The sequence below is a fragment of the Hirundo rustica genome, chromosome 8 (assembly GCF_015227805.2).
Source record: "Hirundo rustica isolate bHirRus1 chromosome 8, bHirRus1.pri.v3, whole genome shotgun sequence".
Lineage (NCBI taxonomy): Eukaryota > Metazoa > Chordata > Aves > Passeriformes > Hirundinidae > Hirundo > Hirundo rustica.
Window position 1 is genome coordinate 20,143,839 of NC_053457.1, and position 26,837 is coordinate 20,170,675.

The 26,837-nt window shown below is 35.9% G+C and overlaps 1 protein-coding gene across 2 annotated transcripts in view; it reads left to right on the forward strand.

Annotated features, from left to right (window-relative positions):
• Window positions 1–26,837, forward strand: part of MYOF (myoferlin) — a 62,527-nt gene that overhangs the window by 26,360 nt on the left and 9,330 nt on the right. For both annotated transcript variants that reach the window (XM_040071015.1, XM_040071016.1), the window contains exons 17-40: window positions 609–647; window positions 2,316–2,440; window positions 2,908–3,024; window positions 3,389–3,566; window positions 4,406–4,530; window positions 5,017–5,123; window positions 7,393–7,585; window positions 8,628–8,783; window positions 9,775–9,906; window positions 11,200–11,363; window positions 13,047–13,161; window positions 13,282–13,387; window positions 14,925–15,067; window positions 15,376–15,549; window positions 16,536–16,647; window positions 17,935–18,012; window positions 19,747–19,928; window positions 20,020–20,178; window positions 20,335–20,433; window positions 20,734–20,895; window positions 21,409–21,574; window positions 22,168–22,244; window positions 25,636–25,647; window positions 26,469–26,567. In XM_040071015.1, the coding sequence (XP_039926949.1) occupies window positions 609–647; window positions 2,316–2,440; window positions 2,908–3,024; window positions 3,389–3,566; window positions 4,406–4,530; window positions 5,017–5,123; window positions 7,393–7,585; window positions 8,628–8,783; window positions 9,775–9,906; window positions 11,200–11,363; window positions 13,047–13,161; window positions 13,282–13,387; window positions 14,925–15,067; window positions 15,376–15,549; window positions 16,536–16,647; window positions 17,935–18,012; window positions 19,747–19,928; window positions 20,020–20,178; window positions 20,335–20,433; window positions 20,734–20,895; window positions 21,409–21,574; window positions 22,168–22,244; window positions 25,636–25,647; window positions 26,469–26,567 (3,020 nt within the window). The remainder of the gene's footprint in view (window positions 1–608; window positions 648–2,315; window positions 2,441–2,907; window positions 3,025–3,388; window positions 3,567–4,405; window positions 4,531–5,016; window positions 5,124–7,392; window positions 7,586–8,627; window positions 8,784–9,774; window positions 9,907–11,199; window positions 11,364–13,046; window positions 13,162–13,281; window positions 13,388–14,924; window positions 15,068–15,375; window positions 15,550–16,535; window positions 16,648–17,934; window positions 18,013–19,746; window positions 19,929–20,019; window positions 20,179–20,334; window positions 20,434–20,733; window positions 20,896–21,408; window positions 21,575–22,167; window positions 22,245–25,635; window positions 25,648–26,468; window positions 26,568–26,837) is intronic.

Genomic DNA, 26,837 nt, shown 5'->3' on the forward strand with positions numbered 1-26,837 from the left:
TCGGCTCTGGAGAGATCACTTGCTCTCCCCATATGAGTGTGTATCTCACACTGCAGCTGAGTCACAGAGCATTTACACTTCAAACCCAGGCACTCAGTAACTGGGGAGATTGGTCTGGTTTGCCTCTCTGCTCAGGTACTGACGTTGGAATAGCCATTTCTGTTATCTTCTCTTTAGTGCTGTGCCTGAAGCCTGTTCTGGCTCGTAAAGGATTGTGAAACCAAACTAGTCTATAGCCCTCAGTAAATCTAAATGTAGATACCCTAAGGAGCCCTGCAATACAGTGGGTTTTTTAAATGACCTTAAGATTTTAAAAGTAGTTTTAAAAATAAATCTGTATTTTGTGTAGAGGAGAATTTTACAAAGCTGAAAAATAAGCACCAAAACAAGATATTTTGTCAGATACATGCTGTTTCTTTCCACTTTGGAATTTGTACAGGAGAGTAATACCTTCATATATTAACCAGAGGCAAAATTCTAGCCTGTGTGAACTTTATTTTTTCACAGGCTTTCAACTTTATTTTAAAAGGAGATTGCTTTGTGATGTGAGGGGTTTTTAAAATACTATTGTCACTCATCATATAACTGCTTCTCTTTTCATAATATAGATTTTTCATCTTCAGGAACAGGGGCTTCATCATATGAAGGTTTATATCATCACCTGTTACTGATTTTGTCTGCCATTGCCCAAACTGAAGAGTATGGCCTAAGATACTCCCGTCAGCTCAAAAATACTTTTAATAATTGAATGTCTAAAAGATTTCACCATTGTGATTAAGGAGTATCAAACGTAACTAACTCTAGAAACCAGTTTTGGCACTGGAATTGGTTTGAAGATATTTCTGTTTGGCTGGTGCTTCAAGCTGTGTGTTAGAGATGAGCATGTAGTTGCTTCGATTACAGAGTGCTTAGACTAACAATGGCCTGAAATTTTTAACTTAGCTGTGAGATCACAGATATATTTGCACCTGCAGAGTCCTGCCTAAAATAATTAGTGGCTGTTTTGCTTATGCTTAGCAAGCTACATAAACAAAATCTGGAAAATAAAATCTGATTCTGTTACTACCTGAGGAGGTGACTTTTTCCATAGCTGTCTAGGTTGACATCCAGGTTTGAAAGACTTTCTGGTAAGTAGTTAAATAGCAAGAAATAAATACAAGTGGAGTGCAGTTGAAAGGTAATCAGCATTCATCCACATGGTACTTCATTTACTATCCTCCTTTCTTAATAAAGTAATATTAAGTCAGGCTGAAATAATTTCTCAGAGTCACTTTCTATTACACATGATCATTAGCCTTCTAAAAGGAAACAATTGAATTTTAAATTGAAAAAATAGAAAATAAATTATTTTTATTCCAGTTTTTGGACAGTTTTTTGTTGTCCATATGTTGTAAAATTTCTATTCTGTTTAATTTCTTGGCATCAGCAAGTAGTGAATGCAGTAATTTAACACATATCTGTATCTTAAACTTAGTCATACTGAGGTCCAATGTTTAGTCCTAGAATTTTTTAAAAATTGGACATTATTCCAGTGATTTTTTTTTCATTCAAATTTTGATCTGTTTTTGATTCAGAGGTAAGGATGTGAAAGTAGCCGAAGGCAAAATAGAGAACTGCAAATCTGTATTTTGTATCGTTCAGGTTTGACGTGACTTTGTGTTAACAGGAAATGCCATCAAGAGCTCACATTCACGTTTACCGTCCCCTTGTGTCACTCAGTAGTGGCATTGTCACACAGGGCACAGCCCTTTGCTGGCACTGGCTTACCTCAGCCTTCTTCTCCTGGGAGAAATCAGTGTGACTCTCTGTGCTGCACATCACTCCTGGCTATTGCAGCTGCAAAGTTGATCCGTTTCTCATCTTTTTTTCCTGCTAGAGAGTGCATCTTTTCTGTGGCTGTTTAGTTTGATCTTTGACCTGTGCATTTAAGTGATTGCAAGTACTATTTTACTCAGTTTCTTTTTTATTATTTTTCTAGAAAACGTGTTTTCTGTTAGCATAAGAGCATATTACCCTTGCACATAAATTCAAACCGTATTTTTGGAGTGGGGCATAAATTCTTATTCTGTGGGATTTTTGCTGCATGAAGTAGTATTTAGTGTAAGTGCTGTACAGTAAAGAAAGAAGTTAGGTGCAAGTACAGTCAGTGGTATAATTAGTTTAAATCCATAATCCAGAGAATAAAGTGTTCTTATATTACTAATACCTAACTAATACCTAACACTTCTTCTAATGGATTTGATAGTAATGTTATTTGTTTCTTTCTGGCTCAATATGGTAATTAACAAAACTCTCATGGTAATGTCTTCTGTTAGTAAACTCTGGAGAAACTGAAGTTGGCTTTTTACCAACATTTGGGCCTTGTTACCTAAACTTTTATGGAAGTCCCAGAGAATACACTGGATTCCCAGACCCATATGATGAATTAAACTTTGGAAAGGTAAGTTTCTTTATTAATTGTTTTTCATAAAAGAATTAACCCAATTCTTTTTAATCAATGAATTTATTAATGTGAATATGTTTTTTTCACATTACACACCTCTTGCTTTTTATTTTTGAATATTTTATATTTAATATTAATAAGGAAGTATGATAGTATTTTCCATTCCTATCTGGTTTTGTTTTAAAGGTATTTTTGAAGGAGCAGCAATGATTTTGATGATTTTCACTAGCTGCACCTTTGCATGAATTTGTATTTCTTCTTTCCTTCTTTGCATAAATATGTTTTTCACTTCTAGCATTAAGCCAACTGCTTTATTTCACTTGTTCCAATATGTACATCCATGCCTCTGCAGGAGTTCTGAGAACACTTCAGTGAAGCCAGAATCATGTACAGCTAAAAAAAAAATCTATGCTTCTTTAGGGCAAATATGTACTTTTTTTTTTTGATCTGTGTTTACGTTACAGGGAGAAGGAGTTGCTTATAGAGGGAGAATTCTGGTTGAACTATCTACATTATCTGAAAGCAAGCCTGTTAAAAAAAAATTAGAAATGATTCCTAGTGATGACTTACTGGTCGTTGAGGTAAACCCTTGTTGTATTGTCACTGCTGCTTGTGGAGATGTGCCTTGGCTGGTTGTTTTTAGAGAGTGATGGAACTCACTAAAATCATTACGATGGAGTTCAGTCTCCAGGTTAGGAGAGGTGGTTACTGGTGCCCGAGGAACAGCGGCTACAAAAATGTTGTGCCCTTTCAGAAGGAAGTGTTAATCCGAAACATTTTATAATGTCAAATACAGTAATTTATTATACACAATATATATTTTTTTGGTTTCTTCTCAGAAAATACTAAAAACATTAAAGTTACTATTTCCATGTAGATGTTACTGTTGTTTTCTGTAATTGTGGATCCTGTTTTGAGATGCAACTGAAAAGGTTGTTTTGGTAGAAATACCAGCGCAGAAGGAAGTTCTGCTTGGCCGCTGTCTTTCACTCTGCCACGATGCTGCAAGACACGGGGGAGCCCATCCAGTTCGAGGTGAGCATTGGCAACTACGGCAACAAGTTTGACACCACCTGTAAGCCCTTGGCATCGACCACCCAGTACAGCCGCGCTGTCTTCGATGGTAAGGATGCTCTGGGCTGGGGGGAAATACTCCAGAATTGGCATTTGAAAGTGCTGCTTATGGCTTTGGAGTGTCAGCCCTAACTGCGCTGAGCGCTTCCTGAAAATGTGACAGAGAAGAGCGTGTGGCTCTCCGCAGCTTTTGAGATGAAGTTGCGTTTATGGAATCCGTGCTGCAAGGCCTGCGGAGGTTATTAATGAAATTTCGGCAGAATTCAGTGAAATCTTTTGACCGTGCACTGGATATGCACCAACTTTGAAAGGAAAAGAAATCACGTTATTTTAGAGGTATCTAGAATTAAGTAGGGAAAGCACACTTTGAATATTCGGATTTAGAATAAAATAATGACTTGTATTTAAACAATACATCTCTCAGCCGAGAAAATAACTAATTAGCTAGATCACAGGAAAATACATTTTGGGTATTTTTTATTTTTTTTTTAAAATTAACTGCAAGGAGTAGTTCTTTTTTTTCCTCCTGTGTATTAAATGAAATAATCAGACTTACTCCAGGAAATTATTATTTGAATATTTTATTTCAAAGATAAAGTTATATTAATGTGCCACCTACATCAGTATGTTATGGGAAAAAATACATTAACAGTTTATTTGTTTTTTTAAATCTGTTGGATTTTGAAACAATTTGAAGCAATTCAAAGTGAACTTTTACCATTTAACAGGTGCTATAGTGGCTTGAAAATACAGATCCTTTTGTGAATTTGGAGTAGCTTGTATGTTCTTAATGACTTGTAGTACATAAACGATGTGAATGTAGCAACAGTGTACAGTATGTATTCCTGCCATGAATTCTAAATCTTACATACAAATGTCTCACTCTAGGTAATTATTATTACTACTTGCCATGGGCAAACACAAAGCCGGTTGTAACGCTGACTTCTTTTTGGGAGGACATAAGTCATAGATTAGACCCTGTGAATGTAATCCTAAACATGGCTGAAAGACTGGTAAGATATTTAAAATCTTTCTTTTTCTGATAGGCTTTTTATTTTTACTCTTTTTAATTTAGAGGTATAATCAAAAAGTGCTATTTTGAACAAATGGAAATTTTGTGATATTTTCTCTCCTTTTTTCTTAGTCAAAATTAAAAGCTGCTTGGTGTAACAAATGGCGCTGTTAATCATAGGCCTGTATTTTAGCAAGGCTGGATGCATTCCTGCTTGCATCCGCAGGGAATTTCCATGGGAAGAGTCCTCAGTGTCAGTTAGGAGCATGTTAATTCAGTGGGACAGTTATTTGCATGTTTTATTTAATACAGTGGAGGAGAACGTCAGAATAGTCCTGTTAAATACAAATTTAGTTTAAACACAAGTCCTTTTTTTGTTTGGCCTTTGCACAGGCAAATAAGTAAGATCAAAATCTTGAAACTCCTACGGACCATAAACCACAATGGAAGTTTTTAAGTGCAAATTCTTTTCTTTTAAATTCCTCAGCAATCCAACTTAGCCACCTTAAAATCAGGAATGCAGGCTAAAATGTCTGAAAACCGATTAGCTGAGATGTGGTTGAAGCTGATTGATGAACTTACAGAAGATATAAGGTAAAAGAACTTTCTTTATCTCTTACGTTATCATTCCAGACCTGCTCAGAATCTTCATTATTGCCTCTGCTAAGTCAGAAAACAAATTCTGAGGACTATAAAACTGACTAATCCCATGAATTGACCTAAGAACTGAAATTCCAAAAGCGTCTGAAAGTAGTAAAACATCATGGATATTGGCAATCAGATAATCCATCCTGTTGTGTAATTCTCCATTATCTCAGAGTAGTTTTATTACTGACAGTGATAAAACAAAAGAGTACCTCTTGAAAAAAATCTGAGGGAGGACTGTTCTGAAAATGGATATTAGGTCTCTCTGCTGCCTTTGTTCCATCCACCCTTCTTTGGAATTCCGCATGTACCTTTGGTTTACCTGTGTTTTGAATGTCATTTCTGAAACTGAAGAGGGAAGAAAGTCTAGTACTCTACTGGTAAGCCCAAAATAAAAAAGTCAAAAGGTATGCAGGGATTATGGGCCATAAAGATTGTATTTTTGAATAAGCCTTTAGTCAACATGTCTGTATGGACGGGGGTGTTCATAGAAGGCAGCAGGAGTCAGCATTTAGAGTTTTGAAAGGGAATAAATTCTGGACAGAGAAGAGGGAATTGTATGAGAAAAAGACATTAAAAAAGGAGATATTGAGATCGGGAGAGTAAACAAGTGGGTGATAAAACAGCAGAGGAAAAGGAAGGAGGAAAATGACAGAACAGTTATTGTCCATAACAGGAAATAACAAAGAACATGAAATGAGAGAACAAATTCATCAAGTTGTACAGCCAATATAAAGGAGAGCAGAGGAAAAACAAACAGTGGAGATCAGTATATACGAGCAAAGAATTACATGATAGAAAGATTACACAAAAATATAAACTAATAACTTCATAGAATGCTATGATCTGAAAGAAAGCAGAGAAAAAGGACTGACAAACTCTAGGAAAGTAAAATGCGAAGGGCAAACTGTTGTCACATGGAGCCATCTGGTCACTGTGGAAATTTCTGGTCAGTTCTTCATCCTGGCACTTATTTGCACTGTTACTAATTCAGACCATTATTTTATAAAATATCACTCAACAGTTATGGAGCAATAGCACTTAGATATAGCCACCAAATGAACTTCACGTTGCTCATGAGATACGATGCTCATATTGGGGGTTTTTTTGGTAAACTCAAAAAACCTCTGTCAAAGACATAGTTCCCTGTGTTGAATTCATAGAAGATTTTTCCTTGCTGTGCTAAGGTTTAAATGAGTTAGGAGTTTGAGAGAGTTTTCAGTGCACTGATGTGACTTTCTGAAGGGTCTGATCTGGTACATTTGATTCATGTCTAAGTAGCTCCCAGGGCAGACAGCCCTTGCATTCAGAGCTAACTGCAGTGGGAGGCACAATAGTCAGTATCAAGGTTTTACAGAATCAAAACCCTTAGAAGTTCACAGCATGTCATTAAATCTAGGTCAGAGAAGAGTTGGTCTTTTCAAACTAGGCAGTGTCTTTGGAAATTTTTGAACTTTTTGTAAAATACCGTATAGAAGACATTTTAAGGGGCTCTGCTAGAGGGATAGAGTCATTGGTCTTTGAAAAGCTACCTTTTCCTCAAACCTCCTCTCATTTTTCTGACAGAATTGGACAGCACTGTCAGGCACATGGTGTGATTTTTTGGGGGTTGTTCTGTGCAGAGGCAGGAGTCAATGATCCTTGAGAGCCCCTTCTAATTCAGGATTCTATGATTTCTTGGTTCCATTGAGTAGTTACTCTGCCCTCTGCTGACTCAGAAGTTTTGTGTCACAAATTTCTTTTAGAGTTCTTTGATGTCTTCTTGCCAGAGGGTTAGGTAAATCTAGTCATAGCCACAAGCCATTTTGTATATTGAGTTGCTGAGAATATACAGTTTCCAGTGAAGGAAAGGAGCCTAATCTTGTTTGAAGGCATTGGTTTCAGTTTTAAAATGAGATTTTGAGATGATAATTTTTTACTGGGAATATATAGAGAAATGGATTTTCCTTGGTTTGATTGGCAGCAATTACATTAAAGCAAACACCTCAAGGTGTTCTACCTTGGTGCTTGTTATGGAAGTACAGCCTTTCCCTTGCTTTCTGTAAATATCTTGTGAGGTGAAAATCTCTGCAGAAATAGATGCAATAGTACTTGTTCCAGTGGTTTTCAATCACAGGAAATGATGGCACTCAATCCATTGCCACCGTTTGCATGTCTGCATTTAGAGCTAAATAAAAACCACTTAGATTATTAACCATAACAAATACTCTCTTTTCAGTAAACCGTTTCCCCTCATAGAAGGCAAATCTAATATTACAGTCCTTGACACTCAGATAGAAAAACTGCGCCTCAAGTCTCTCAAACAGATTGGAGAAGCAGCAGCAAGGATGAGAAATGAAGCTACTGATGTGAAAGCCACTCTGACAGAAATTGAGGATTGGTTGGATAGATTACTGCAACTGAGTGAAGAGGTTGGTGCTTCACAGTACTGGTGATTGGTTTAGCAGTACCTGTCTGACACAAATGGGTGAAAAGTTCACTGCTGATCAAGCAATATCCACTCTCCATAGAACAGTAATTTTAGATGCTGTGAAAGTAAACATGTTCCCCTCTGGAATTGCAATTTACTTAATCAAAACTCACATGTTAGCTGTTCTCACTGAGAATGTGTGTTGGGTAATGATCACTGTGTGATTGGTAGAACAGACCCTGTTCTGTTTAAGTGACTGTTCTGTCCTTTCCTTTCTTCCAGAGTCACAAGTCACTTTTCTGGTTCAGGGACTGCAGGGTATATTTGGATTTCCACAGATTGTTAGCCATAGTAACCAACTTCTCACAGAGTTAAATCTGTTTCTGTGGATTTATTTTTAATTTTCAGCAGTGTTTTCTGTTTTCATCTTGGCTATCTCATAACTGGTTTTCACAACATTTTAGAAATGGTTTTATTTTAGATTTGTTGCTTATGCTCTGTAGAGATACTGATTTAAAAAAAAAAAATCAAATTAAAAAAAAAAAGAGCAATTAATTGGCCAGACTTGCAGCTAGCTTACAAAGGTGGGCACAGAACTCCAAAAAGGTGGTTTCTGTCTTCTGCTAAAAGTCTTACAATGACATACCCCTCATGTGGAAGCACCACAAGCGCTTCAGTGTGTAGCAGGTCAGTCCAAAACATCAGCACATGGTATGCAGTCTATCATCACCATTAGGGAATCGAGATGCAAAATATCTCTAGAAAAATTTATAAAATATGTAAAGATTGGTCTTTTAATAAAACGTACTTTGCTTTCCAAAAATCTCAATAGTGTTTTTTGTAATTCTTTCAGAACTATATATTAGTTTACTTGCGAAACAAAACAATTTCATTTATCATAAGTTTGTCGCGATTCTTGATTCTAAATGATAAATTCTTTGACATAAACCCTTATTTATGTTTCTCTTTTCTAAGCTCTAGATTAGTTTGTTGTTCTGTTTATTACTCTTCTTAACTCTCCTTTCCCCACAAATAATCCTCAGCCACAAAACAGTATGCCTGATGTAATCATATGGATGATCCGAGGGGAGAAAAGACTGGCCTATGCTCGTGTTCCTGCACACCAAGTGCTGTACTCCACAACAAGCCCTGAATCATCAGGAAAATACTGTGGAAAGACCCAAACAATCTTCTTAAAGGTACTATATTTATCTCCTTATGAAATAATTAACACCCTAAATTGAGATGCCATCTGACATGAGTGTGAAATATGCGAACAATGAACAATGAGGTGTCAAACTCAGGAGAGATTAGAAGCCAGCTGCATATAGCTTCTTCAAAATATCAGAGAATTTGTTAAGTTTATCATAAGCCAGTTTGAGCCGGTGTTGGTTAGATTGCTTAGAACCTATCTCTAAGAGTTTTCTAAAAGAGCTCAAAATTGTGATGCAACTTTTAAAGTGTTACTGGAGTTGGGATTTGGGGATTGGACATGAATGGAAACTTTTAGGTGGAATAATAAGTGTAAGTCAGAGAAGTTCCAAAAGCCTATTGGAAGTTTTGGATGGTTTTCTGTAAGCAATAGAGCATGTCTACACCCAGAAGTTGTCTCTCTGAATTGCGTGTTACTTATGCCTTTCTCCATCTAAGCTGACATTGTATTCAATTGAAATAAACTTAACCAGAAAAAAGAAATCTGACAGAAAAACAATAGCACTTACAGAGATTGTAATTTTACTAGTAGTTATATTGATGAATTCCTCATTGCAGACAGGCCTGCATTTTCATGGTTTTATTCAAACCCCCATTGATTCTGCTTTTACTGAACCATCCCTGCTAACCTCTGCATTTCCAGAGTCTCCCAACAAGAAAGTCAAATATCAACACTGGAGTTTTAAGTTATCGTCAAAACTTAAAACTCATTGCTGAATGAAACTTGGGAGAGAATATACAGGAACTGGGACGATACTACTGTTAGTGTGTTTGGTCTTTACATGCCCTAGGCAGGTAATATTTAAAGAATGTTTTCTTCCTGAACTACTTATTACTGGCTTTTGAGAAAAAGCGGTTCAGGAAGAGATAAATAAATATGTATTGTAACTCATATCTCTTTGTTATCATATAACTTTTACTGAAAGCTATGATACCTGCATAACATAACAAAGAATAACATTTTTGTTTGTGTGCCAGTACCCACAGGACAAGACGAAAGATGTCAAAATGCCTGCAGAGTTGCGAATTAACATTTGGCTGGGGCTCAGTGCAGTTGAAAAGAAGTTCAATAGCTTTGCAGAGGGAACATTCAGTGTTTTTGCAGAAATGGTACGTCCATCGTTGCTTTCTTACTTTGAACTTGGATGTGAGTGTTGGGAATTCGATGCCGTTGCAGCTCTTTGGAATTTCTTTGCGTGCCGGACAGAAAGAGAGCGTAGTGTTTATTGTAAGGAAACAAGTAGAACCCATTCAAGGCAACTAATGATCAAGTCCATTGTGCCTACCGGATGAATTTCAGCAGACCAGATTCTGAACTGGTTAGTCAGGTACCAATCTGGTTAACTCCAGTGATTTCAAATATGTTTATTTTAGATTTTTATCAGTGTAATTGAGATCCAAACTATTATGTTTTGGCATGTGAATAATCTCTTTTTTTTTTTTTTTTATTGTTTCTTCACTTCTACAAATTATACTTGAATACAAGTGGTTTTGCTTAATAATGGTTCTTTTGTAGCAGTGGAGAATTTACTGTTCCTGACAAAATGCTATCATACAATAACATTTCAATGAGAAGAGTTAACAAATTCAGAATACAAATGCTTGAAATAGTCCCACAGCATATAATAGAGGTTTTAGATGGTAATGGTGACTACCAGGTGTTTTATATGCCACATCACTTAATGATGCATATAATCCAGTATCAGTAAAATAGCTAATAAAAATACATTTTTACTGTGATGTCACTGTTGCACCTGTGCTTGAATATTTAGTAGTGCTGTACTAAGGCACTTAAAGCAATAGGTCTTCAAAGCCATTATTTAAGTATACAGTTTAAGAGGCTATTGAATGTCTCATTTGTTGGTCTTCAACAATCCAACAATTTTACAGGAATAAGGGCAGAAAACTCAAGAGCATCCTAACTACAGATAATCCCAGGAGGGGAAATAGACTGGGCTGACATCAGAATCATGTCCCTGGTAGCTACTATGACTAGGTTTTGATTCAGTTCTACGTGTTACAAAAGGAAATACTTTAAATATGAGGAGATTGGAGATGGAAAAGAATGACAGAATCATGCATTTAGGGAGCAGAAGGAACTTCTTTGACTAATGTAACAAAATTTATTTAACAGAGCTTTAATTTTGAGAAAATTTTACTGTAGTTGTAGGGAGGCATTAGAGTGAGAAGATTGTTTACCAAGCAGCACAGAAGAAGATGAAAGAAAGAAATTGATGATGACATTGCAGAGTAATGTGTAAAGGGAGTACTTAATTACAGAGGAAGTAAATTTATAGTAAAGTGTTTCCATTATAATAGTTACATAAATAAACCCTTTTTTCTTCCTAAAAGCTGTTTATTATTCCTAAATAATAATTGGGTTTTTGCTTTCTTCCCATACAGTATGAAAATCAGGCTCTCCTTTTTGGAAAGTGGGGTACCTCAGGCCTTGTTGGTCGCCACAAGTTTTCCGATGTTACAGGAAAAATCAAATTGAAAAGAGAGTACTTTCTTCCACCAAAGGGCTGGGACTGGGAAGGAGAATGGATGGTTGATCCTGAAAGAAGGTCAGATTTTTTTTAATTTTATGCAGGTAGGATAAAGGTATTTGTGGTGTACAGTAAAAGCTTCTTCTGTTTTTTTGGATGAGAAAGGGATTTTAAGCTGAATGTTCTCGGGTAGCAAAAACCAGCCAATAGTCAAAGCTAGTTAGTCGTGCTAAAATGAACACTACCTTTTTTAAAAGTAAAACAAAACAGGCAACATAAAGAAAACATCCATTTCTAGGAACTAACTTATGGTTTTGCAGTCCCCATGTTACGGTGGCTGTATTGCTGTATTCTCTGGGTCTCAGTGCTTCATCTTTTAAAAAGGAATAATAATAATATTTCATGCCTAGGGCGCTACTACGAGCCTTACATGTGTCTGTGTGAGATTCACAGATCCTGCTGTGATGGTTTCAGAGAAGATCCTTGGATTGAAGGGTGGAAACTTAACCCTGGCATCCAGTAGAAATCTGCAGTTCATGCTGTAGCAGCAGCATTGCAGCATTTGCATGGGCATTCACAAACACTGGATGGTATTTTGTGTTTATTTCATTAAATGTTGAAAAGTTCCATTGCCATGACTAAACAACTGATGCAGGTTATTTCTCAAACTGACTCAAGGCAGGCATTGTTTTCAGTAGAAGGTTGTGGTACCATGTGGCAGCTCCTCCCCTGGAGGACCAAGTAAATGAAGTGCCAAACCTTCCACAGCTCTAACAGGTTCAGCCTTGCTCTGCCAGAGGTTTTCAGCTCTGGAATTGTGCCAGTCCAACTGTGTTGCCACACTTAAAACCAGACTGGGAACATTATTTGTTTCATAAACAAAAACCAGCAGGAGAAAGAGGCTGTTTTCTTTCTTCCTAAAAGAAAATACTTAGCCCATTTTAAATTCCTGTGTTCTGATGCTAAGAAGGATACAGAACTGTTGCTATAGAAAAAACATGCGGGAAAAAATATGTGCTATTATTTGATCCATGTTTAAATTTTATCAGTTATAGGTATGAATGGATGGAGTTCTTTTTATATTAAATCAGTAGTTTTGTGAATAAGATGACGTGAAGGAATTGCAGCAAATCCTGTTGAAATGCATATTTTTGCCATGCAGCTGCTTCCACTGGGAGGTGATCTGTGGCTTGATTTGCCCAGCAAATAGCAATGTGGAACACACTTTGGTACCTTCTGAACCACAGTGAACCACCAAAGGATAGCAAAGGGCTTTCATCTGATTTAATGTTCTCCTGTTTCTTTTACTTGCAAATTAGAAAAATATTAGCCAACCGATCGCTTGCCTTGTCAACAGCATAAATGGAAACAAAATTAAGTACTTTTCCAAATTTTAGTTTATAAATAGAGACATGTGCTTTAGAGATGCATATGATTCATACACAGTCCATGTCTGCTACAATTAAATTTATGATGGTTTATTCCTTCTCCAAGAGGATGTATTGAAAGCAGATCCTGGATAAAACAGCAGTTAAACATTCTTGCTAGTCACTCATATTTATGAGTAATGTTCCTTCTATTGCTCACTACTGCTGGAGTTTCTTCAGGATTTTTTTCTAATTCTCTAAGTTTCCTTTGTATAGCTGGACAATCCAGAATACCCCCATGTGTGCACATTCTGCACTAGGTTTCTATGTGTTTTCTGTAGTGAACTAAAATGGATTTTATTTATCATTGTATTTTTTTTTTTTGAATGTGCAGTCTGTTGACTGAAGCTGATGCTGGTCACACCGAGTTTACTGATGAAGTCTATGAAAATGAGAGTCGCTATCCTGGCGGGGAATGGAAAGCAGCTGAGGAGAGTTTCACAGATGTGGTGAGAGTTAAATTCTTCACTGGATCAGTAAAGGTTCAAGAGAAGGAGTACTATGTTTTGCTACACTATGTATTTGCCCTAACTAATGCAGAAAACTGTTATATTTCCCTTACATAAAAGAATGGAGAAAAGGCCCCACCCCCACGTGAATTCACATGTCCTTTTGGATGGGTGTGGGAAGATGATGCTTGGAAATCCGATTTAAATCGAGCAGTGGATGAACATGGTAAGATTTACTGTTGATCTGCTGATATTGGGACAATCTGCTGTAGTTCATAATGAAGGCGTGATATTAGTCGCCCTGTGGGAAAAATACCGAGTAAATACTTGGATAAAGTTGCGTAAGGAATCAGATAATATGACATTGAGAAAGTGTTCACTGTCTGTATCTATTTTGGTTTTAATGGATTAGTAACAGCAATTGAGGGGTTTTTAGAGAAGTCAGAAGCTTGAGACCTGAAACCTCTGTAATGGCACCAAGAATATGTGGCAAAGCCAGGTTTGGATCTGTCTGGTGATTAACCTGGGAGCCTTTAGCCATGGGATGAGTCACCAAATAATGCCACAAAGTGAATCAGGAGGTCTGGGGACTGAAGGAAGTGGGCAACCAGTTTGTGTTGGTCACACCCCACACAAGTGTAGGAAGGATTCCTGTACTGCTGAGAGCAGAACAGCAGCACTGAATTTGTGGGAAGGGAGCCATGCAGGACTGATCAGAATGAAACATCGGTTATTAGGCAGTTCTGAAATGAAAAAAAAATTCAAAATCTTTCTGTGAAGTAATCAGGTGCTACTAGACAGAGATTTTCAGACTATACATATTACTAACATGATCAGGTTAGAAAATCCTAATGCTTTCAATAAATTAAGACTGTTGTCATCACAGAAAGTTGTAATATAAACAAGCTCACAAGACTATAATTTGGATTCTACAGCAACAGGAAAAAGTAGTCAGTGTATCATAGCAAAGTATTTACGGGACATTGGTTTGATATTTAAAAACAAATAAAATAAATTTTACAAAAAGGGAAGATTATGGCAGATAATGAAAACCCCAAAATTTTGCAAAACTCTAAGAAATTTTTGTTTTGTTCTAAACCAAATGAAAACTCTCCAATAGTTACTGCTTCTAAATAATAATAATAATTTTAAAAAAACTAGCTATTAGAGTAGAAAATCTTCTATTTGTCTAGAGTACTGATATCTGTCTTAATTGGAACTTCTGTTAGGAGTCTGCAGTAGTTTTTAAATGAGATTAATTTAAATGAAATTCTGAGTCTTAGTGGCTTGGCAACTGAATTATAGTTAGACCAAAAATACAGTAACAGGCTTACCAGTTCTTACAGTTTTATGATCAGAGTTCGTGTGATTGGTGTTCCTTTAAATGAAAAGCTGCTGGAGTCACGAGAGTGCACAGAGCATTTGACTCTTACTTGAAATTAAGCGTTAGATTTTCCTGCAGTGTAGTGTGAAAATGTAGTATCAACATCTGAGAAAACAAAAGTGCAAAGAAAAGAACTTGAAATTCATTGTATTTGTTTTAATGCTGAGATTTTTATTGTCACATATATTACAATGCAGCATCATTATAAAATGTCATCAGTGGCCCCCAGGCTGCTGGGCTGTCAGGGTCGGCAGTGCTGAATAGTCTTGTGTGATAAAGCTTCATCCTCTGTGGGTACAGTCACTCTGTTCCCAGGCTTTTCTTCTTTGTATCTCGCTTGTATTTCTGAAAATACACCAACTCATCAATTCTGTTTTAGGGTGGGAATATGGAATTACTATTCCTCCAGACACTAAACCCAAGTCATGGGTTGCTGCAGAGAAAATGTACCACACACATCGACGACGAAGACTGGTGCGGAAACGGAGGCGGGAACTGTCTGAAGGAGCGACAGCAGGAAGGGTAAGAAAGGAGAGATCCAGTCAGGGACTTGCACATTGTAGAAGTTCGAGGGTTTTGCTTTGGATTTGGTTTTTTTTTTCATATCTGCGTGAGATTATCCATTACCTTAGTGAAGAAAAAATGTAATACCAACCAAAAAAATCGAGAACAACCTTTTATATTTTCATTACATTCCCTTTCTTTATATTTTTGTACATTGATGTTTCTAGCTTTGGTTTAGAAGGGGGTTTTTAGGCCTGCCAGAGGAAATGCTGCTTTTTTCACTAGTTACACAACACTGTTGGATAACAAGAATTTATATCTTCAAGGGAAGGTCATCGTATGAAGATCAAGAAGGATGGGAATATGCTTCCTTGATTGGCTGGAAATTTCACTGGGAACAACGCAGTTCTGATACTTTCCGTCGAAGACGATGGAGACGAAAAATGGCTCCCTCAGAGACACATGGTGCCGCAGCTATCTTTAAACTTGAAGGTGCTTTGGTAAGGGACAGAATATCAAAAACATCTTTCAAAGGTCAACCTGTTAATTTGTAGTAAATAAACAAACATATCAGCTATTTTAGCCCCTGAATTGTTAAACTAGTGTATAACTGAGAAGCTAATATAGTGTGTATTGTTTAAATTTTTTAGTTGGAAAGGGATCATTAAAGTTGGAGTAGAGATTCTTGTATTATTACAATTTTTTTATATTTTATTACATATGCAGTATTATGTATCACATTATATGTAATTTATGTTTCATTTTTTTTTTTAATTCTACTTGTTACTTCATTTTTCAAATTATTTTTATTTTTGCATTATGTGAGATTTAGCTCAAAATGCCAAATTACTAGATGAGCCTCCTGCAAGTAAAGTGAAAAGATAGCTCAAGCTTTTCATGTTTATAATTTAGATGTTTTAACATCAGCACAAAAGACAACAGGCTTGGAAGAAGCTGCCCCAATGAATATTTGCATGTATAAACAACCAAACACAAGAAAAGATAGGAAAAACAAAACACAAGAAAAGAAAGTGTTGAAGAAGCCAGAATTTCATATGACACAGATAGATAAGCAGAATGCAGTTATTCCTCAATAACCTCTATTTACGAAAATGCAATTCCTGTTTCAGTTTCCCTTGCAGCTATATTTCATGGGCTAGTGCTGGGATTAGGCTGCAGAGCACAGTGCAGAAGACCTGTGACCTTTCCTCCACTATGAGCTGATAGATAGCTAGTACATCTCTGGAAATAAGACATTCTGGAAAGGTGACTGCATAGGGTTTCTGCAGAGCTTTAATTGGCAACAGAAACTGACCTCTGGACATGAGTTAAAACATCTCCTAAAGTACATTTACTCAGAGAAGTAAATTTCTCCTTGTGCTGGAAGAGAGATGGAAACCCATAAATTTCCCCACACAGTCCATTTCTATCAAGTTCTTTCTATGTTTGTAAATACTCAATAACTTTTCTCTATATGTAATTTCAGGGAGCAGACAATAGTGTTGATGATGGAGAAGGGAAGAGTTCAGACAAAACTAAGGAGTCTGCTACAACGGTGTTTGGTGCCAACACACCAATGGTTTCTTGCTATTTTGACAGTAGGTTCTTTAACAATTCCTGTCTCAAAAGTGTTGTCTGTTTCATTTTCTCAAACAGAATCAAATCTTTGTGGTTTGCATCTAGCTTTATATGCCTTGTACAGTAATTACTATCAGACCCTTGACTGGACCCTATTTAAGTTATTAAAGAAAAATTACAGTTAGTCATTTCAGTATGTCAGTCCACTGTAACACAGATATTTTTAAAACCTGTATGGGGACAAGAATTTTAATGCTAAGTTTAACTTTTTTTGTTGGTTCAGGTCACTTAACCTGCTCAGTGCAGGATCAGACAATGCCTGGCCCAGAGGAAGCAGTACCATGTAGTTGAGTTGGCAAAGTGAGCAAAACTGTAACTTTGCCAACCTGGATGGGTTTTAATTTCTCTGTGATCACTATAATGTGTGTCACAAAAGCAGGGATGTTGAGATGGGAGCCACCAGTGCTAGTTAACAGGAACAGAGGCCAATCCTGGGACTTTTTGAGGAGCTCTGACTGAGCACTCATCTTTATTTGAAATCTGCAGAGCTTGATCAACCTGCTGAGAATGGATGTCTAAATCTTAAATATTTCAGAACCTCGGGAACATTGTTGAAGTTTCTTTTTAATAATTACCATAGCTGGAGGAAAATGGCACTTTTTCTTGCCAGAGGTCAGAGGCTTCTGCCCAATGAGGCTATAGAGAGGCTCAGATTTTTTCAAGGGCTGAAAGGGTTACACCTGACATCTTTTAAAGAAAACTACAGTAACTTAGCCCCACACGGTCCTGGGTTTGGGCCACTCACATCTTCTTTTCAAGCTATTTCACCTAACATGTAGTGGTTCTTTTTTTTTTTTTTTATCTTTTAACCAAAGAGACAGAGTTGCAATTGGAATAATTTTCTAGACTAAGAGCTAAAAATGTGAAACACCCAGGAAACCACTACCAGGAAGTGCTGTAGTAAATACTTAAATTAAGCAAAGAAGTTCCCAGTTCTTGATTCTCTTTGGATGAGCTAGATTATCACACTGTTTCAAACAGAAATTTTTGAATGGAAGGATTTTTAGATGACAGTATGGTGAAAAAAACTCAAATAGCATTAGTGTTTTGGGTTTGTTTTTTTTTAATTTCTGCTTTGTGTTGGAACAGATGTTCTCAGGTATTGGTATTAATACACTCATCAGCAAAAATGTTACCACAGTGCTTGTGTTAAAATGTGTAAGGCATTTGTCTAAACTCAAAATGTCTTCGTCACACAGAAGAAGCCTGTATAATGCAGTTGAACTTCTTTTATTTATTTGATACAGGAGTGTATACTTACCACCTTCGTTGTTACATCTACCAGGCAAGAAACCTCATGGCTTTGGACAAAGACAGTTTTTCAGGTATGGAAAAATCCTTCCAAAGGTGCAGAAAACCCACTTATGCCATGAACTTGTAGCTTTATTTATTTGGATGTAGAATATGTTAACTCCTTAAGGTCTGTGTGTAGGTCCCAGCTACCGAAACTATGCCATAAAGAAAGTCTCAGCTTTATTACATATCATCCAAATTTGGTCACTGCTGGCCCAGAGGCTGCTGCAAACAAAGTGCTCTGTATGTCTTGTACCTGTTGCTGCTTGTGAATTCTCAGTGAGGGAATTGGATTTCAGATGAGGTCTGAATTTCCCATGACCAGGTCCTTCCTTTTGCTTTGGATTCTCCTTCTAGCTAAAGTCTACATGCAGTTTTGTCCTGCAGGAAGCTTGCACAATAGCAAGGATGAAGAAAGCTGGGTGATTTCTTCATTAGTTGTGTCACCAACCGCCTCTCAGTGTTTTTTTAATCCATTACAGAAATGACCTTGCAGAACAGTACACTGTGCCTTACTGATAAGCGTGTCTTTTATTTGTTTATACGTTTATTTCCAGCTCTTAGGTATTCCAACAGTGTCGTGTCCATCTGGCATCTTTGTAGTTAGGCTAATACCCAATCTTCAAGTTTTGCTAATTCAAATTTAAACTTCACTGGAAAGTCACAGAGAAAATTGAATTTAGATTGTGTAAGAATATGACTTTACACTTCAAGGAAGCTCAGCAAAAGAGAAAGCTGAAATGAGTTTTCTTTCTCTATTACCCTCCACTCTTTTTCTCCCTGTAATTAAGTGTAATGCCTGTGTTACAGAAGACATAGTGCTTTACAAGTTTTAGTGATATCTTCTGAAATGAGGAGGGTGTTATACAGCTGCCTGTGTGGATTTGGTCTTATTTCAATGTGCAGCACTTAAAAGCAATGCAAAGAAACTGTTAAAAATGCCTCTAAATTGCATATGGATAATTCAGGACAGGCAGCTCAGATGCAGCCATACATAAACTAGCTCATCTACATTTTATTTTCCTCTAAAATTATTTTGAAGAATTAGCCAAATTTTGTAAAACTTTGATTGTGTACCTTGTCAGAATCTATTGAAACTGACCTAAAGATAACCTTTAAAATTGCCTTTGGTCCGTAGTAATTGCAATTTGTACAGGAAACATTAACAACCATCATCAGATACCTTCTACAGAGCTCTTGTTGATTTAAAAGCTTGCAAAATACTGGGCCTAGACCACTTCAATCATTCAGCTATTTCACAAGGAGAGATTGCTATAAATAAACATGTTTGAAACCTAACCATGATCTGTGCAATATAGCCTGGGAGAATTTGTTGTTTGGCAACTAGTCAAAACTCGAATTCTTTTTTTCTATTATTTATGAGGTTGCACAGTTGTGTATCAATGGATACAACAAAAAACTAGTTTCTATGGACAAGATTTAAGACAAGATTAGTATAAACTGTGTTTCACTTTAGTTTTTTGATTCTCTTACTGCTTTGCAAGATATTTTATCATTTTCATTTATTACTCTGTTAATCAAGCCTTGTGTAAAGGAAGTGATTTAGTAATTAAATGGAAATTGCCCTATTAAATGTAAATTAGGTATATGGGTTCATTTTTGTTTTACACAGAATGACTTAAAGAACTGGTAACAGCAGTAGAAAAATAATATATTTGATGAAAAATGTTCTTGTGCGCCTTGTGGCTTGATGTGGTTTTGTTTGTCTGTAACTCTGTGCTTTCAATCTTTGTGTGATATTTCAGATCCATATGCTCATGTTTCTTTCCTCCATCAAAGCAAAACAACTGAGATAATTCATTCAACTTTAAATCCTACGTGGGACCAAACTCTCATATTTAATGAAATTGAGATCTATGGGGACCCACAGTCAATAGCCCAAAACCCACCTAATGTTGTTATTGAACTTTTTGACAGTGACCAAGTGGTAGGTGAAATCTTTTTACCCTGATTGCCTTTTATTTATTTATATTAGCTGACAGTACATTAATGGGTTTTTTTGCTATTTTCGGTTGCAGGGTAAAGACGAGTTCCTAGGAAGAAGCGTTTGTTCCCCCATGGTCAAGTTGATCCCAGAAGATGATATCACACCAAAACTGCTCTGGTATCCTGTAACAAATAATGGCAAAGCTAGTGGAGACATTCTTTTTGCTGCAGAACTTATTTTGAGAGACAAGGTATATGTTTCTTTTTTGTATGTATGTGTAATATAATATGATACAGCATATATTCTTTCACAGTGAGACATTATGGGAAGAACTGTCTTAGTACTTGCAAGGTATTTCATCTAAGAAAGATGAGATAAATTAATACTCCTGTTTGTGTCTTTAAAGGGTGGTACCAACCTTCCAATTCTTCCATCACAAAGGGCACCAAAGCTTTACATGGTCCCTCAAGGAATCAGACCAGTAGTTCAGCTCACTGCTGTTGAGGTACGATTACTCTTAAACTAATTGAATACAAGTGCAGTCTTCTCATCATCTAGACAGAAAGTTTGTGTATTTACTTACAGAAAATAAACAAAAAAATCATAATGAGAAATACTTTTTTCTCTAAGTGTTTGTGAGTTTCACTGTTACCGTTAATTTTCCTAGAACTAGAACCTCGAAATATTTTGCCAGACACATGTTATTATTGAAAAGATTTCATTTCTTCTTTCCTACTTTTGAGTGTTATGTTAAGCATATTGATATCCCTTTCCACTTTTTCTTATATTGGATTTTATTTTACAGATTCTGGCCTGGGGGTTGCGAAACATGAAAAACTACCAACTGGCACCTGTCATGTCTCCAAGTCTGATTGTGGAATGTGGGGGTGAAATGGTGGAATCTGTGGTGATCAAAAACCTCAAAAAGACACCGAATTTTCCATCCTCTGTTCTCTTCATGAAAGTTGTACGTTACAAAAACCTTTATGCCAGCTATCTATAGTAAAATAAATTCCTCCGTAGTTTTAAAGGTCAAGGATTTGTTCTGAGTAGAAAAAATCACAACTCATTTTTCACTTACCATAAGCAATTTATGAGCCTGAAAATTGTAATAAAGATCATGTAAACATGTCTGCACAGTCACTGGTTGGTTGCACAAACTGATATGCACAATCCAGTGCAGCATATATTTTTTAATTTGAAAAGTCATCAATTTGCCTATAGATGTTTGGCTGCTTTCTTATTGCTAGGATGGGCGCTGTGCAAGAGTCAAGAAAATTCAGGATTTGGGGCAGTTATTCTTACTGACATTTAATGACTGATAAGATTAGAAGTTTTCATTTACCATACAGCCATAGAACATAGTAGTTAAATAATAAATAAATGAAGTAACAGCTCTAATTCAGGGGGGATTTTTTCTTCTTCTTCTTCTTCTTCTGTTTGCATTGTAAAAAAATAATCTTTAACTTTCTATTTTTAGCTTTTACCAAAAGAGGAGTTATACAGTCCATCTCTTGTTATTAAAGTAATAGACCACAGACCATTTGGAAGGAAGCCCATCGTGGGACAGTGTACTATTGATTTACTGGAAAGCTTTCGCTGTGACCCCTACACTACTAAACAGGACATTGCACCACAACTGAAAGGTAGAAAGCTGGAAAATGAAAAGTTCTACTTTCTTGTGAGATGCTGGAATTACCCTGCTGTACTGATGAATAGCCATCTCACTATGTATACTTAGATGGAGATAATGTTATCTGAAAGGAAAAACATCTAACAGAGAGTATTAATTAGTGCAACGTTCTGTGAAGCATAAGAGGGCAAAATGCAAAGGTGAGTCCACTCTTGGACTTGATGTGCTCATTCCCTGAAATTCCTCTTTATTATCAACTTGAAAGTTAGCTGCCTGCACATCACCTCAGCACTAGTTCCAAAGAAATGGTCCAGTATTCCAGCAAATATGGTCTGAATACAGTGGTGACATTTTCTCTATGTTTTTTCAAGTTTTACTCTTAATTTCAATTCTATGTATTTGAGAAATGTTTGCATAGCCTGCACTAGAGTATTTTGTCTGGTTTTAGCAAAAAGTGGCAATGAGTTGCTTTCTGTAGAGACTCAAACACATAGCCAGTGAATTATTTTACATCTTCTGTAACTGTCTGAATTTAAATCTGATGAAACTGTTTAGTAGGATATTAATCCTGCAACACATTGTCTTAATAAAACCTTTGGCTTACAGTTAGTCTGCTCTCTGCTGCACCTCGCCAGGATACAGTAATTGATATGGAAGACACACAGCCGCTGCTAACAGCTCAGGTAATCTTTGAAATTTGATGCTTGACTTTGTTCTTAAGATCTCTGATTTCTGAGGAGCTATCTAGACAGCAGAATTGTCAGAAACACATGCAACCCTCTGGAAAGTCAGATGGGAGAAAGTTACTTAGTGACAAGAAAGAGAAAGAAATTTGTTAATAATTTTAATCTTTGTTTTCATATAGTAAACACCAAACTCTAGTATTTTGTCTTTGGTCAAATTCACCAGTAGCTTAAGAATTCATTCCCTGTTCAATAGCTACAGAAAACATGTGATAGAACATGACCCAGTTCCCACTGATGGTGGTTAGAGCAGCCTGACTTTGCACAGACTGACCAGTTCTGGCTGAAGGAGTTAGAATTAGGTGCATGCTCTGGTCCTTCAGCCCTTCGTTTTATCACAGCCATGGCTTGGCCTCTCTTACCTTGAAGCCATCCACACCCAGTACCACTGAAACTATTTTTTATCTGCACTAACACTTCTTTTCCTTTTCTGTTGTGCCTTGTCTCTTTACTGCTCTGATTCTTTTGGGACCACCACAATACAGTTTTACTTTCCAGGTAAAAAATAATCCTGCTTACAGAATTTTACTTTTGAGTTGAACATGACTGAAGACAGATTCCAAGCAGTACCTTTTTAAGGAAATTTTGTTAATCCTTCTAGGACTGTAAAATGTTTCCCTTGCCTAGAAGGTATTTTCATAGATTTCTGATGGCCTGTTACATTAAAGGAAGCAGAGAAGTTACGCCCTTTAATATATAGCAATTTTGCAGGCTCTTAATCCACAATTTTAACTTTTGAAAATGCAGAATATTGTATCTTGTTACAGCAGTCCCAGAGTAAATACTATTTAATTTAAACTTTTGAATTCTTACATCTGAGTATTTTAATGATTGGCTTGCTCTTATTTCATCTCTTCTTATTGTCATCATATTCAGACTCTAATTTAAGTATATCATAGACCATGATCTTGTGATTACTGTCATCATTCATGTAAATTATCATTAATATTTAATTTAGAACAGTCTCTAACTTTTATCTGAAATAGATTTTCTCTTCTATAAGAAGTCTAATACAAGTTGGAACAGAGAACTATTATTTTCTTTAAAAATTATAATGAAAAATATTTAGAAAATAAAGAAGGCTTAGTACTTCAAAGTCACCACTAAAATTGATTTTATTTGTGTAATTAATTTCAACTAGAAAGGGAAAATTTTAAATGCTGCATAAGCAGAAACACAATTTATTTTAGTTTGAAATCACCCAAGCCAACCATAATATTAGATACAGTGAAAGCATCCATACTAGAGGAATGAAAACTCAGAACAATCCAAATTGAAACAAGTAAAACTGCGGAAGGTGTAAGTGTTACACAGACAACACCCTGAGGACAAAAAATGCCAAAATTTCATCAATTACATTCCGATTTCCAGTGTTTAAGCAGTATGTCAACAGCACTCAGCAAAATGGCTTCTCCAACAACAGTGCATGTATGTACCAAAGCGATGCATGCAGGGGGCCAGGACGGGGCGGATGGGGAGCAGCGATAACCTATGGGGCCTTGAGGGGCGACTTCTCTTGGCAGTTCTGCCAGAGAGAGATTTTGGAGGAGATGATGCTCACAAGTCCAGTAGGATTAGTTATATTAAGGTATCCTTGTTCTGAAAATCTTACTATGTATACACAATATGTATGAACCGCTAAAAACTTTCTTTTGTGTGTCAGCTTGCTTAGAATCTGTGTGATAAAAGCAAACAAAAACCCCAGGAATTATTTCACTATGCTATTAATATTTAAACTTTGTTTAGAAGTCTACATCCTGGAAAAAAACCCTACAATTTAAAAAATTCGAACTGACTTTTCTAGGGATTCACTGCATCTCTTAGATTTTTTTTTCCATAATTCCATATTTTTCAAAAAGATAATAGTTAAATGTTAATGTCTCAACAACATCATGTATACCAATCTACAGTAAAGTTACTGGATACATTTTTAAAAGGACAGTAACATTACATTGTTTTTACCATGTGAATATTTCACTCCAAAATCTCTAATTTATCATACAGCATTTTATTCTGTGTTTTGGCAATCTGTGAGCACATCCTGATTACAACTTCTAATAACAGTAATATCCAAATATTGAAGACTGTTATTTACTCTGGGAATTTTTAAGGAAGATCTTAAGGTTTTGATTTATTTTTCTCCTTAAGTGCTTCTTCCCAAAACTACCAAGTGCATTATTTGAAGAGACATTTTGAGTTATATCAAAGGAAAAAAAATACAAACCCAAAACATAACCCCTGACTTAAAGTATTCCAACATTATGCTTTGATGAAAGATTCGGAGTTCTACACAATATATTTTGTGAAAAGGTATTCAATTTGGTCTTTAAATTATGATTGTGTAAATATGCAAGCTAACCTTTGCATTGTCAACATTACGAACAGTATTTAAACAAAGTGAAATTGAAATATGGCAAACTATTCAAAATTGCCTCATGAATTCTGCCAGGAAGTTTTGCAAATCGCTAATGATGTTGTTTCCACAAAAAAAAAAAAAAATCACTCTTAATTGTCATTATAAAATTACAGTCCCATGCTTTTCTGATAAGAATATGCTGTATTTATGATTTGAAGGTAGACAAGACTAGTAAAATACAATAGACCTCAGTATCCCGGCGAAATAATTAAGAGAACAGAAACAGAGTAAATGAGAATGATATACCAGAGTGATGCATTTGGCTTGTTATGCATAAAATGTTTTGGATATTTCTTCTGCTTTGCACAAAAATTCATTGCTAATGCTCTCAAATGAAAGCACAAGGTATATTGTATAAAAAGTAGCAGAAATGACACTCTCTAATCGTGGCTTCCAGATGGGATGCATGACGCTTGCTCTTAATGGACTAGTGGGTCGTAATTATGGTATCTGTGATTTAACAGGTGAAGCATTTTGGATTGTGCATATTGTTTTTACACTTACATGGATATATCTGTAGACACAAATTTTTTGCTTCTTTTTTGTTATGTGAAGAACAAAGCGCAGGGTAATTATGTCTTACAGTCCTGAAAACCCACTTTCTAAAATGTGTATATATATATGCATGTGTGTGTGCATATATGTATATACATATATATGTATATGCATGCTCCAATTCAATATCCAGAACATTCTGCTTTTCTGACAGCACTAAAATATCAAGTTAAACACATGGTGTCTGAATATTCTTCAAAAGCATTTCTAAATTATTAATGTTAGTAACTTACTTTGCACACTTACTATATATGAACTCCTAAATATTTAAAGCCTATTAAATGTATAAAATTCTACAAATCATACCCTTACCCTTTCTTTTATTTTGCTCTTTTTTTATGACTTGATCTTCATGAGCAGCTCACAGAAAAGGTAACGTATGCTACTTCAAAAAAATCTACGTGTTGCTTTCTCCAATTGAAAACCGGTATATCAATATTGCCTACAAATTAGCATTTTATGCATGTGGGTGAGAACAGTAATCTCTAAAAGTGTTTGATATAAAACCTACAGTGAACTTGTAGCATGGTAAATTTGGGAAAAATATGCAAGACTGAAACAAGAAGCCCTGTATGTTAAAAAAATTCCCAACAAATCCAAAACAGCCCAAACAAACCCTCACCTTTAATGATCTGCATAATACTTTAAGATTCCCCCTAAGTTCAAACAATCTTTAAAAAAAACCAGTCAGATCTACACAGTTGATGAATACTGTTCATTCTGTTCATTCATTGAAAATGAATGCTATTTATTACCATTGGAAGTTTGTTTTCAGGGGCAAATAATTATATTATGTAATCCCTGTGAATACAGAAAACAGCACGTTCTTAAACAGTGGTTGTCAGAGTTAAATAAAAATAGAGAAAACCCACAGAAAAACTGTATTAGTAGAACGTATAGATTGCTAGTATCTAGGTGACATGCAGCTTATTGATACACTATTTTTAAGGGGCAAGACCCAACTACTTTTCAACTGCATTTGGTTAACAATAAGGTAGATCTGAAACTGCCTAAATTATTATATTCTAATTTTCTTTCAAATAAAGCTTTAACATTACCTAACTGAAAAGAAGTTTTAGAGTATATTATTTCTTACTGTGCTTAATTGTTCATTATTTCTGTTGTACAGTATGATAGGAGAGAGGATTTATCTCCCAATAAAAGCTTTTCTTTTTAATTTGCTTTTCTTTAAGGAGGAAGAAATTGTTGATTGGTGGAGCAAATTTTATGCTTCAATAGGAGAATATGAAAAATGTGGACAGTACATTAAAAAAGGATATGACACTTTAAAGGTATTGCTCAGGACAAAATAAGTTAACATATTTCAGAGTTTATAGGCCCAAGATCTGTTCAAAATGGTCCCTTTTTTATTTTTAAATGCTCTTCAAAATTTAACTATACATAATTTTCTATAAAGGTTCCTTACTAATTCTTAGGATTAAATTAATATGATTTAAATGATAGTTTAATCTCGCCGTCAGTCAAAGGGAATTTTACCCTTGACTTCCTTGGGTGCCAAGCAAGTAAGCATACACATTAAGAAAGTATGAGCACAGAGAATC